Source organism: Pelodiscus sinensis, chromosome 15 (genome assembly GCF_052426305.1).
Source record: "Pelodiscus sinensis isolate ZL-2025 chromosome 15, ASM5242630v1, whole genome shotgun sequence".
In the NCBI taxonomy this organism is placed as follows: domain Eukaryota; kingdom Metazoa; phylum Chordata; order Testudines; family Trionychidae; genus Pelodiscus; species Pelodiscus sinensis.
In genome coordinates, this window is record NC_143066.1 from 35087311 (window position 1) to 35101334 (window position 14024).

General features: G+C 43.5%; 1 protein-coding gene across 4 annotated transcripts in view; it reads left to right on the plus strand.

The window, feature by feature from the left end:
• The first annotated feature begins 215 nt into the window (after positions 1-215).
• Positions 216-14024, plus strand: part of TOM1L2 (target of myb1 like 2 membrane trafficking protein) — a 94966-nt gene continuing 81157 nt past the window's right edge. For 3 of the 4 annotated variants that reach the window (XM_014575251.4, XM_014575252.4, XM_014575254.4), the window contains exon 1: positions 216-372. In XM_014575251.4, coding sequence (XP_014430737.1) covers positions 321-372 — 52 coding nt within the window. In that variant the 5' untranslated portion in view covers positions 216-320. The remainder of the gene's footprint in view (positions 373-14024) is intronic. The other variant, XM_006126606.5, reaches the window with a different exon arrangement.

The following is a 14024-nucleotide window of genomic DNA, read 5'->3' on the forward strand; positions in this document are numbered from 1 at the left end:
CAATTGATGGGGCGTTGTCCAATGGTGAGTGTGTCGGTAGAGGGGATTCCTGCCCCTCATGTGTCACTCAATACGGGGAGCGAGGGTGGTGATTGGAGGAGAGGACAGGAAGGCAGGACCGACAGTGATTGGCATGCTCAGTCTCCAATGCGATCGAGGGAGGTGGGCTTCCTGACCAGTGGAGCTCAGTGGGCGGGCTGTTGACGGTGGCGGAGTCCCTGATTGGTCAGTGAGGGTGTCGGTCAGAGCGGGGAGGAGGCCGCAGGGCTGGATCGAAAAGGCCAGGCCGGGCCGGACCGGCTGTTTGTTGTCATCCCAAGATGGAGTTTCTGCTGGGGAATCCGTTCAGCACCCCGGTGGGGCAGAGCTTGGGTGAGGGGGGGGCATGGGGCATGGGCGGGCCTGGGGAGGAGGGAGGGAGGGAGCCTCGGGACAAAGCCAGCCAGAGTGTGTGGGGGGCGAAGGGGGGGCCAAGGGGGCAGAGCCAGGCTGGGGGGGGGGGGGCCAGGCGGGGGGGAGGGGGCAGGCCAGGCGGGGGGGGGCCCAGGCTGGGGGGGGCAGGGGGGAGCCAGGCTGGGGAGGGGGGGCCCAGGCTGGGGAGGGGGGGCAGAGCCTGGGTGAGGCGGTGCAAAGGGGGCAGAGCCAGGCTGGGGTGGGGGGCAGGGGAACAGAGGCTGGAGGGAAGGAGGGGGCAAAGCCCAGGGGGATAGAGCTGGGAGGACGAGGGAGTCATTCCAGTGGCAGAGCTGGGGAGGGACTAGATCTGAAAAAGCAGAACCCCAGTAGGGGTTAGGCTTGGTGGAGTTGGGAGTGCCACCCCAGAAAAGGGTGCGTTAGGGGTCCTAATCCCTGATGGGATCTTGGGGGTCTGGCATCCTGAGGTGAGAGCTGGTTGGGAGATGGGAGGGGTATGGCCTGGTAGGGCTGCAGAGCTTCTGTGGAGGTGAGTGCTGGGGTGCTCGTGATCTATATTTATTGCAGTGGCCTGTGTTCCCCACGGCTGCCCCCTGGGCCTGGCTTGTAAGATGAGGGTGCACTACTTCAGAAACAAAATCCTGCTGAAATCCCTTTTCTCCTACGGTGTTTCCAGTGACAGCTGCAGGACTAGCACCAGTGCTGTCACAGCAGGAGTATAACATGGCAGTTGGCACCTTGATGCTGCCAAAGCATGATGATGCTGTGGTTCTGCAAAGGGGAGCAGAAACTCCATCTGAAGGATTTTGCCCCTCTTCAGTCAGCATTTCTAGGCAGCTGGTAGCTTGGTGTCCCAGGAAGTCAATTTCTTTTTAGACCCAAATAACTGATCTTTAGGCTGCTTTTTTTTCTTGGATATCTGCTTTGGGAGTTGCATGTTTAATGGGGGACTCTAGTACTTGTGACATCGAGAGCCTTTCTGTCAATTGTGGCAAAGAGCAGTTCCAGATTTGAGGAGATCAGAGTTTGCGCAGAGAGGGGCCCTTGCATTTCTCTCATCTCACATTGCTGCTACAGGAGCTTGTATTGCTGAATAATCATAGAATCACCACTGAACCTCAGCCACCTTGTACCCTTAGCATTAGACAGCTAAGAGAACCTGTGTATGTTTATGTACAGGGAAGGCTGCATCATTTAGAGGCATGAGCACAAGTTTAGTCTTAATCTTGTCCCTGCTCTTAACTTTCTGTTTCTTGGACAAGTAAGTCCTATTGGGTTTGTGTCCATTGGAAAGGTAGCCCAGGCTATTGCCCCAACTCTCCTTGCATATGTGTACAGCGATTTTACTGAAGCCATTAACCCTGGCTAGTTGGGGGGGTCTAGGTGAAAGTTGAGGCTCTACTTCACTGGAGCTAGCAACTCACTAATCTTGCAATGAGGACACGGTGCTGATAGTCCTCTAGGGCCTTCCCACAATTCCACTGTGTGCCCAGTAAGACAGACAAATTCTTCCACAATTCTCTGGGAAAGAATGATAAAGTGTCTTAGTTTAGTGCAGCACAAAGAATCATAGGGTCTATTCTCTGAAGTCCTATTGATGCACATGAAGGAGTGCAGCACCAATGAGTGCACAATAACTTGGAGCTTTGCTGTGTGACCACTCACACCTGGATTAGACTAATCCTGATGCTCAGACACAGGTGCTAATCTTCAAAGAAAGCCTTATCCTTAATTGCTCTGTGCCTCAGTTTCTCCATTTGTAAAATGGAGATAATGTTTTTCTATAGTTTCTAGGGGTTGTGCACATTGTGAGTACAAAAAGGTAACTGCTTTATAAAGTGGCAGTGGTGACCACAAAGCCAGAAAGTTCCTCAAGTTTATATTCCCTTTGTAGCACCCTCCTATTAGAACCAAAAGATGTAATCAAGCAGATAAGTCTTTCTTTGTGCCTTAAAGATATCTGAGCCTCTAGCTATCATCTTTGGAAAATCATGGAAGACAGGAGTGATTCCAGAAGACTGGAAAAGGGCAAATATAGTACCCATTTATAAAAAGGGAAATAAGAACAACCCAGGAAACTACAGACCAGTTAGTTTAACTTCTGTGCCAGGAAAGATAATGGAGTAAGTAATTAAGGAAATCATCTGTAAACACCTGGAAGATGGCAAGGTGATAGGGAACAGCCATCATGGATTTGTAAAGAACAAATCAAGTCAAACCAATCTGATAGCTTTTTTTGATAGGATAATGAGTCTTCTGGATAAGGGAGAAGCGGTGGATGTGGTATACCTAGACTTTAGTAAGGCGTTTGATACGGTCTCGCATGATCTTCTTATCAATAAACTAGGCAAATACAACTTAGATGGGGCTCCTATAAGGTGGGTGCATAACTGGCTGGATAACTGTACTCAGAGAGTAGTTATTAATGGTTCACAATCCTGCTGGAAAGGTATAACAAGTGGGGTTCTGCAGGGGTCTGTTTTGGGACCGGCTCTCTTCAATATCTTCATCAACTATTTAGATATTGGCATAGAAAGCACGCTTATTAAGTTTGCAGATGATACCAAGCTGGAAGGGGTTGCGACTAATCTGGAGGATAGGGTCATAATTCAAAATGATCTGGACAAATTGGAGAAATGATCTGAGGTAAACAGGATGAAGTTTAATAAGGACAAATGCAAAGTGCTCCACTTAGGAAGGAACAGCCAGTTTCACACATACAGAATGGGAAGTGACTGTCTAGGAAGGAGTATGGCAAAAAGGGATCTAGGGGTTATAGTGGACCACAAGCTGAATATGAGTCAGCAGTGTGATGCTGTTGCAGAAAAAGCAAACACGATTCTGGGATGCATTAACAGGTGTGTTGTGAGCAAGACACGAGAAGTCATTCTTCCACTCTACTCTGTGCTAGTTAGGCCTCAGTTGGAGTATTGTGTCCAGTTCTGGGCACCGCATTTCAAGAAGGATGTGGAGAAATTGGAGAGGGTCCAGAGAAGAACAACAAGAATGATTAAAGGTGTAAAGAACATGACCGATGAAGGAAGGCAGAAGGAATTGGGTTTGTTTAGTTTAGAAAAGAGAAGATTGAGAGGGGGCATGATAGCAGTTTTCAGGTAACTAAAAGGGTGTCATAAGGAGGAGGAAGAAAACTTGTTCATCTTGGCCTCTGAGGATAGAACAAGAAGCAATGGGCTTAAACTGCAACAAGGGAGGTTTAGGTTGGACATTAGGAAAAAGTTCCTAATAGTCAGGATAGTCAAACACTGGAATAAATTGCTCAGGGTGGTCGTGGAATCCCCATCTGTGAAGATATTTAAGAGTAAGTTAAATAAATGTCTATCAGGCATGGTCTAGACAGTATTTGGTCTTGCCATGAGGGCAGGGGACTGGACTCGATGACCCTTGAGGTCTCTTCCGTCCTAGTATTCTTTGATTCTATGATTGATTCTATGAAAGATGTCTAAACTAAGGATGTTAAGAAGCTGGAAATTGGCCAATCATGTACTCGATATAATTTGTATCAAGTACACGATTAGTTGATAAGAGGCCCTGCAGTTTAAATGTAGAAGGGACTGGGTGTGCAGGCAGACTGGCTCCTACTACATTTAAACTGCAGAGCCACAGCGGCGGTAGGCCCAGGACCCGGCATGAGATGGAACCCAGCAGTCCCAGCTCACGGCAGGTCCCAGGCTGCTGCGGCTCTACCATTTCATTGTAGTAAGTGCTGCCTGGGTCTTACTGCATTTAAAAGGCAGAGCTGCCATGCGGGTGGCTTCTAGAGCCAGTGCGAGTCAAGACTATGCAGTCCTGGCTCTCTGCCTCCCCTGTCCACCTCACCTCTCCCCCTTACTGCCTCTGATACAGGCCACTCCAGAACTCATCCCACCACCCGACCTTCAGGGCATCCTGTATGCTGTCTTACTAATGCAGGAGCCAGCTCTATCTCTGGGGCAACTGGTGTTGGCCCCCCCACTGGCTGCCTCTGTGGGCAGAGGAGGGGAGGGGGCGGGACTGATAGAGAGGCAGCAAGGGGGGGGGGGGGAAGAGAGTAGTCGAGTAGTGGCTCGACTACCTGATATGACTAAGCTTATCTTGAGTAGTTGCTTATATCCTTAGTCTGAATTCTGACAGAATGCAAATGTCAGGGATGTTTGTTTCTTTTGGATTATGATAAAAACTGCTGAGTGTTTCTGGATATAGTAATGGTGGAGAAAGTTAAACTTGATTTTTAAAGTCTATTTGCTTTGTTGCATTTATACCCCTGATAAGCATCTGCCAGGACAGCTATCTGCGTAGCTGCTTGGACAAGGCAGGTACAGCAAACAATGATAGCGAAAGGGATAGTTTCTGATCTGTTTACAGTCTGATTCATTTAGCATCAATAAGTGATGTAATGGTGTTGTCTTAAGTCTTATTAGTTTTATATCATAAAATCTGTGTTCCAGCCTTCTTTTTCTTCTGCTTCTCCATTTCTTCCTTGTAATCTTGCTCAAGGCATTTGAAACTTCATGTTAATTCTTTCATCACCTTGCTGCCCCTTGTTCGCTTGGAATTAATAACCACTGCCTGTTCAAAATCTCTTATGATAGCAAAGGTCTGAGTGAGCTACGTTTTAAGTCAGTCATACAGCTGTATTTTAAGAATTTTCCTTCTCTTTTGGTGGAAGATGTCAGCAGATTTTGTACTGGGAGAAAAGTTTTGCTGCCTGTTGTGTAATTGCCAGGCATACCTTTCCAAAGTAATGATACAACAGCAGCAAGAGATTCTCACAGAGCATTGTGATTGTCCAGCGCTCTACTGTTCTGCTTGAATGAGCCTGTGAGATACAAGAAATGAATTATTGTATTATTTGTATTTCTTTTGGTGATTTTAAAGAAACCCCATAAATCATTTTGTAGTTCCATTTAAGCATGTTGTGGTGAACACTATGTTGGTGCTTGCATTCCAGACCTGATGTCTTTCATATTAGAGAACTGTAGAAAATTACAGAGGACCATAAGCACATGAAGAATGTGTGTTTTCTCTGTCAAGAAACAGCAGTGGCTCACATGAACATTTAATTGGGAGCATACAGAATGTCTTCAGGTAAATGTCAAGTTTGAGAGAGCAGATTTCAGAGGAGTTCTTGAAGAGCGCCGGAGAACTAATACAAGGGCAGTTCATCTTTCCTCTGAAGATGGAGGGACCTTTCCAATAAACTGTTTGAAATATGGTTAAGATTAGGACTGTACTGTTTATGTGGATTACTAGGATGGGTCGCCTGATGGACTCAGAGGTTTAATAATGAGGTTATATAGCACCTTTCGCATCTATATTTGCCAGATCAAATTCCAGCCAAGTTCAAGGTGTCTGAAAGTTGGTACCATCTGATTGTTGACAAGTGGCTTTGTTCAGTTTCCATTGGCCAGATGTCCATAGCATAAAACCATCACAGCTGCCACTAACTGAAAAACTCAGTGGAAGTGTAAGGAAAGAGGCTATGGATTAAGTAGGGTAAAAAAAATGGACTGTGAAGACTGAGCTACCTTCTGTTCTCTAAAAATGATTCCCATGGATCAGGGTGAGATGTGTTGGTAGGGCGTTGTGGCGAAGATTGTTTCACTGTTTTAATGTACCTGGATGCTCTGTGTGACTTTATTCATACAAATAATATTTGGTTCATTTTGTAAAGCTTTTCATCTGTACATCTCAAATGTGGGGTGAGTATCATTAGCTCCATTTCATGGGTGGGGAAACTGAGGTACGAAGAGAAGTTAATATCGACAATATACTGCCTCTCAATTAGGGAAATGAACGTGTACCCATGTATGTGGCTAACTGATGAGCCCAGACCCACTAGTTAATGAGCATGCAGACCAACTTTCTCCTCCCCCCCCCCCCCCTCAACCCCCCGCACTGCTGTCTCTGTATCGGTAGGCAGAGCTAGAATTTTTCAGTGGATACACATGTACGTACATAAATGCACTTTAGCATCGCTATTCTCTATACAAGTTTTAGTGGTAAATAAATGATTAGTGTCCCCATGAGGCTCTCAAATGACTAGGAGGTTGTAACCATCCTTTCTAGATGTGGTCCTCACCATATTTCTGCACCTTAGTTAACATTCTGGTCGGATTACTGCAGCGCAGTCTCCACTGAGCTGTTCTTGAAGATGATCTGGAAAGTTTGCTTGTGCAGAATGTGGCCTCTCTCATACTTAACTGTGTTTCTGGCAAGGAGTGTAATATTACAATTGGGCTCCATCATTTCATTGCTTTCTTGGTAGCTTCCAGATACAATTCAAATGGTTGGACTCTAAACTATAGTATTCTTTTGTAATTTTGGCTTTGTTTATCACTGCCTCTCACCTCAAATTCTACTCCTGTAGTTGAGATCAGCTGAGTCGACTGAGCTGATAAGTGTCTAGATTTGTAAGTCGAGGACTAGTGGCAGAGCGTCCTTAGTGAAAGGGCCTTGTGGAATATATCTTCTGGTGGAGTAAAAGAGTCTTAATGTGCTGACCATAATGGAATGACGCAAAGCTTGTCTAGTTACCCAGGCTTTTCTGAAGGGCCTATGCTAAATGGATGGATGGGTGTTAAGGGGTTGCAGAATGGCTTAGCGTTGTCACATCTGTTCAGCTTTATTTTAGATAGGCAGACAGAGTACATTGTGGAAAATAATTTTATATAGAAGAATGAGCACCAAGAAAATCTATATTGGAAGAGTGCAAAAAGGTTGTTTAAAAATACCACTGACCTGCTATTTTTTTTGAAGGAAAAAACAAACAAACAAACTGAAAAGTGTGTAGTAAAGCAGTGAAGATAACACCGTCCCAGATGAGGCTACATTTTCCAGTAGCAAGAGTCTGTGCATCCGAGTTGGACATCCTCTCTTTAAATTGTATGTGTAGCCTTGCTTGCTCAAGAGAATCCTCTTTAAAGTGTTGCTGCTTGATTAAAGGTTATTAAAACAAATATCCTTTCCATGTGGTACTAAGATCATCTTAGATTAAAACTGATTGAAGTACAGCTGACTGTTTTGTTCATGTTTCTTGTATAGTTTTTGCACTTCATTCTGCTTGCACGAGGAAATCAGTTCCACTTTCTAATTTTTTCTGAACTCGTAAGATTTTTGTAAACCCTGCGTGGGAATGTTTCGATGCGAATAGAATCTTACTGTGCTGAATTTTTGTTAACTTCCTCAAGTAAAAAAGGCTAACACTGAGCAGTGTACTCTGAAATGGGCACCTTGTAGGTAGAACAATTAGGGACTGTGCATCTCCACCCTTGGGAGCATTGAGGCCCATCGTGCACCGCTTCACTCAGTCCTTTTTCAGAGTCCTAGGACGCCTGATTGGCTGTAACCAAAAGGCTTTGCTAAGCCAGGTTCAGGATAAAACCTGAATGCACAAGTACAGCTACCTAAAACCTGCCGTATGACAACAATGTACTAGAAAGAAGGAAGTGAAACCGCATGCCAGGCCCAGAATAATTTTGAAAGTTATTTTTCTAATACCAGGACTCCAAATGTTTCATACCATAGTACCTTTATGGCTGCCATGCTGCATTTATTAGTCAAACTCTGGCTGATTCTAAGGCCTTTGCCTGAGGAAGGAGTGCAGGATTGGACCATTGCCCGGGAATCCTTTTTCAGCAGGAGGCACAGTGCTGACTGTTGTGATTTACTAAATAGGATTGTTTAAGGAAGTTACAAAAAGCAGTGTTTCAGCAGAGGGTACAGAAGCACTTTATTGAAGCAACAGTGAAACCAGACAACCTTTCAATCGATTTTTATCAAAGCACTCACAGTTTCCATTTTCAGGCAGTTAAAATGATGATGAATATGGTGCAGAGAATTGGTTTGTAGGCCTTTATCATAACATGAAATATTGGTGCAGGCTTCTTGGCTCTTAACATTTTTTTACTTTCCTTTTTTTCGTGGAAAGTAGTTCAGTGATTCCTTCAAATATCCTCTAACATGTTTTATGACAGACTTAAACACATTTGTTCAAGGGCTATTTTTATTTTTAACAGCAATTGCAGGACAAGAAATATCTTTTAGGGTAGACAACAAAAACTAAAAATCTAGAGAAAATTAACCCATGTTTCATTGTCCATGTGTGCAATGTCTCTAAATTCCTTTCAGAGTAAATATTTGCTTGGTTGAGGTGTAAACCTGATAAGATTCACTCTTCAGGAAAATGCCTTTTGTCAAGGACAAAATCAAGGCTTTAAAGAGGATGTTTGTCTGCCTTGCTAGTAAAGTGTTCCAGTCTCATGACTTCAGTTGTAAACCCTCCACTCCCAATCCTTTGGCTGCTTAAAAAAAAAGCACCAGCATACTACTTTGGACTTTACACAGAGGCATGTGTATATTATGCACTGTTTTGAAGGTGGATTGTCCTCCAGTTACAAAATTTAGTGTCAGATTTCTAGGCACAATATATAGCACACAAATACATTAAAAAAAATGCGCCTTGTCAGACACATGTGAATGGAATGGAGGTGCTATTTCTCATTATAGATACTTAACATAACAGGGACTGTGTTCAAAACCCAGTCTCCTTGTGTTCTTACAGAGTTATGCTAGTAATGTAAAACAGTCTAAGTGCTTTTAGTTTTATAAGATTATTTGGATCTGCTTTCATTTCATTATCATATATTGTGTTGCAAGGAAAATCTCTTAGCAAAATGGATATCCTTGCATTTAAAAGGAGCAAATAAATACCAAGTCATGAATCTGGTAGCTTAGGGAAATGACATATATATGAGAAGCTGGATAATTACTATAATACTATTTAATACCAGATTCCAAAGGCTGAATTGATTTTAATAGCCACAAAAGGAGATTGCCATTTGTGACACTATTAAATTGTGTTTTTAAATGTAGTTTTATTTGTTTCAGTATAGCATGTTTAAATGTATATTCCATTTGTTTCTAAATATACATCTATATGTACCAGGTTACAATCTGGTGACGGCTGACTCATAATTTAAGTCCTGTATCTTTAAAAAAATAATAGACACCCCGTGTTTGGTTTTGGTTTTTAAACCTCCCATTGATGTCTGTCTTTATTTTAAACAATTTGCTCATGGTACTTGTTCTTGCTTTCTCTACGTAGGTTTGTGCTTTCTCTGTGTAGGTTTTTTAAGTGCTGATTTAAGACAACTTTCAGAAATGAGTTGTTAAAATAATTTGAATTCTTAAATTGGAATCAGTCTTGAATTAAACTTTCATTGAAGGTGAATAAGGCATTTGATGAGGTGCTTGGTGATACGTAGTACGTATCTTTCTGTGGGAGCTAACAGGAGAGTTTGGAGAGGGAGTTCTCCAGATAAAAGAGGAGTAAAAATGGGACCCTTGTGGTAAGTGGCTGTCTGGAGTGTGTGTGTGTCTGTGTGTGGGGGAGTTATTTGCAGTGTGCTGTGCTTGTGTTTGTCTGGATTGTTTGGTTGGTTGGTTGGTTTGTCTGTTTGAAGGAGCTTCTAAAAGGTTTGAAATCTAGAAGCCTCTGTTAATTGGCTGAGCCTCAGTCAGGGGGAGGGGCTACCAGAGCTATATAAGCCTGTGACTCAGCGACCAGGAACAGCTAACAGGAGAGTTTGGATAGGGAGTTTAGAGGCACTAGTGACTTCTGACCTTCTTTAAAACATAACTCTTAGAATAATCTATACTCCAGAGGTTTAAAAAGAATCCCAGTTTATACTTAAACTTATTCATTAGAAAAATGGAGACAGAAGCCCAGCAGCAGAGTGGGGGCTATCCTGTTTATTGCGTCGGGTGTAACATGTATGATTACCTGCCCTGTGGGCGGGTGGCGTATGTGTGCACCCGTTGCAAGGAGCTCCTGACCCTCAGAGACCGAGTTCGGGCTTTGGAGGCCAGGGTGGCTGAACTGGAGGAGCTAAGGAAGGTAGAGAGCTATGCTGATGAGACTTTCTGGGACACTGTAGTACTGTCCCACCTCCAGTCTGAGAGCCCCAGTGATCTTAAGGAGGATGAGAGTCTCAAGGGAACAGAGCATTCAATGGGAGCAGAGGGAAACCATCCTGTAGTTGGGACCCTCCTCCCAGAGGATGTTGCGGTATCCTCTCGCACTGAGGATACCTCTGAGGGGGAGGGAATGCCAGTTAGGAAGAGGCAGGTGTTAGTAGTGGGTGATTTGATCGTTAGAAACATAGATAGTTGGGTTTGTGATGACTGGGAGAACCGTATGGTCACTTGCCTGCCTGGTGCGAAGGTTGCGGATCTCTCGAGGCATCTAGACAGACTTATGTGTAGTGCTGGGGAGGAGCCGGTGGTCGTGGTACATGTAGGTACCAATGACGTAGGGAAGGGTAGGAGAGATGTCCTGGAGGCCAAATTTAGGCTGCTAGGAAAGAGACTGAAATGCAGGACCTCTATGGTGGCATTCTCGGAAATGCTTCAAGTTCCACGCTCAGGGCCAGGTAGGCAGGCGGAGCTTCAGAGTCTCAATGTGTGGATGAGACGATGGTTTAGGGAAGAGGGGTTTAGATTTATTAGGAACTGGGGACACTTTTGGGAGAGGGGGAGCCTATACAGGAAGGATGGGCTCCACCTAAACCAGGGTGGAACCAGACTGCTGGCACTAAACATTAAAAAGGCCGTAGAGCAGTTTTTAAACTAAGAGATGGGGGAAAGCCGATTGGTGTGGAGATGCACGTAAATCGGAGGGAGACTTCTCTTAGAGGAGAATCCATTGATGGAGATTGTCTAAGCTGTAGTCAGAAAGAGAGGAGGGGAGAGGGCAAACCATGGGCCAGAGCAGACAAACAACCGCATACAAAGGAATCCAATGCATCAGGGAAGGGCAGACAAATAACCAGTGGCAAATTTCTAAAGTGCTTGTATACAAATGCTAGGAGTCTGACTAATAAGATGGGTGAACTAGAGTACCTCGTATTAAATGAGGAGATTGACATAATAGGCATCACTGAAACCTGATGGAATGAGGAAAATCTGTGGGACACAATCATACCGGGATATAAAATATATAGAAAGGATAGAGCAGGCCGGGTGGGTGGCGGAGTGGCACTGTATGTGAAAGATAATGTAGAATTAAATGAAATAAAAATAGTAAGCGAATCAACATGTTCAATAGAATCGCTATGGATAGTAATTCCATGCTCCAATAATAAGAAATTAGCAGTAGGGATATATTACCGACCACCTGACCAGGACAGCGATACTGACATTGAAATGCTGAGGGAGATTAGAGAGGCTACCAAAATAAAGAACTCTATAATAATGGGGGATTTTAATTACCCCCATATTGACTGGATACATGTCACCTCAGGAAGAGAAGCGGAGATAAAATTTCTCAATGGCTTAAATGACTGCTTCTTGGAGCAGCTGGTGCAGAAACCCACAAGGGGAGAGGCAATTCTCGATTTAGTCCTGAGTGGAATGCAGGATCAGGTCCAGGATATAACCGTTACCGGACCGCTTGGGAATAGTGACCATAATATAATAACATTCAATATTCCTGTGGTGGGAAGAACACCTCAGCAGTCCAGCACCCTGGCATTTAATTTCAGAAAGGGGAATTACACAAAAATGAGGAGGTTAGTTAAACAGAAATTAAAAGGCACAGTGACTAGAGCCAAATCCCTGAAAGCTGCATGGAAACTTTTTAAAGACACCATAATAGAGGCCCAACTTAAATGTATACCCCAAATTAAAAAACATAGCAAGAGACCTAAAAAAGAGTCACCGTGGCTTAACCACCATGTAAAAGAAGCAGTGAGGGACAAAAAGGTATCTTTTAAGAAGTGGAAGTCCAATCCTAGTGAGATAAATAGAAAGGAACATAAACACTGTCAAATCAAGTGTAAAAATGTAATAAGAAAAGCAAAAAAAGATTTTGAGGAACAGCTAGCCAAAAACTCAAAAAGAAATAACAAAATGTACATTAGAAGCAAGAAGCCTGGTAAAAAACCTGTGGGTCCCCTAGATGATCGAGCTATAAAAGGAGCAATCAAGGATGATAAAGCCATTGCAGAGAAACTAAATGATTTCTTTGCTTCAGTCTTCACGGTTGAGGACGTTGGGGAGATTCCTGAATCTGCACCGTCCTTTGTGGGTGATGAATCTGAGGAACTGTCCCGGATTGAAGTGTCATTAGAGGAGGTTTTGGAACAAATAGAAAAACTTAATGTTAACAAATCTCCGGGACCGGATGGCATTCATCCAAGGGTTCTAAAAGAACTAAAATGGGAAATTGCTGAGCTATTATCTGTGGTTTGTAACCTATCCTTTAAATCGGCTTCCGTACCTAATGACTGGAAGGTAGCCAACGTGACACCAATATTTAAAAAGGGCTCTAGAGGCGATCCTGGCAATTACAGACCGGTAAGTCTAACTTCAGTACCGGGCAAATTAGTCGAAACAATAGTAAAGAATAAAATTGTGAAGCATGTAGAAGAACATAATTTATTGGACAAAAGTCAACATGGTTTCTGTAAAGGGAAATCCTGTCTTACTAATCTGTTAGAGTTCTTTTAAGGGGTTAACAAACATGCGGACAAGGGGGATCCAGTAGATATAGTATACTTGGATTTTCAGAAAGCCTTTGACAAGGTCCCTCACCAAAGGCTCTTGTGTAAATTACATGGCCATGGGATAAGAGGAAAGGTCCTTTCTTGGATTGAGAACTGGTTAAAAGAAAGGGTAGGAATAAATGGTAAATTTTCAGATTGGAGAGGGGTAACTAGTGGTGTACCCTAAGGGTCAGTCCTGGGACCAATCCTTTTCAACTTATTCATAAATGATCTGGAGAAAGGGGTAAGCAGTGAGGTAGTAAAGTTTGCAGATGATACAAAACTGTTTTGGATAGTCAAGACAGAAGCAGACTGTGAGGGACCCCAAGAAGATCTCACCAAACTGAGTGATTGGGCAACAAAATGGCAAATGAAATTTAATGTGGATAAGTGTAAAGTAATGCACATCGGGGAAAAATAACCCCAACTATACGTACAGTATGATGGGGGCTAATTTGGCTACGACAAATCAGGAAAGAGATCTTGGAGTTATCGTGGACAATTCTCTGAAAACTTCCACACAGTGTGCAGTGGCGGTCAAAAAGGCAAATAGGATGCTAGAAATTATTAAGAAAGGGATAGAAAATAAGACCCAGAGTATCTTACTGCCCCTGTATAAAACTATGGTACGCCCACATCTTGAATACTGTGTACAGATGTGGTCTCCTCACCTCAAAAAAGATATTTTGGCCTTGGAAAGGGTTCAGAAAAGGGCAACTAAAATGATTAGGGGTTTGGAACGGGTCCCATATGAGGAGAGGTTAAAGCAACTGGGACTTTTCTGTTTAGAAAAGAGGAGACTGAGGGGGGGATATGATAGAGGTCTATAAAATCATGAGTGGTGTGGAGAGGGCCTATAAAGAAAAGTTATTTATTAGTTCCCTAAATAGAAGAACTAGAGGACACCAAATGAAATTAATGGGTAGCAGGTTTAAAACTAATAAAAGAAAGTTCTTCTTCACACAGCGTGTAGTCAAGCTGTGGAACTCCTTGCCAGAGGAGGCTGTGAAGGCTAGGACTATAATAGTGTTTAAAGAGAAGCTAGATAATTTCATGGAGGTTAGGTCC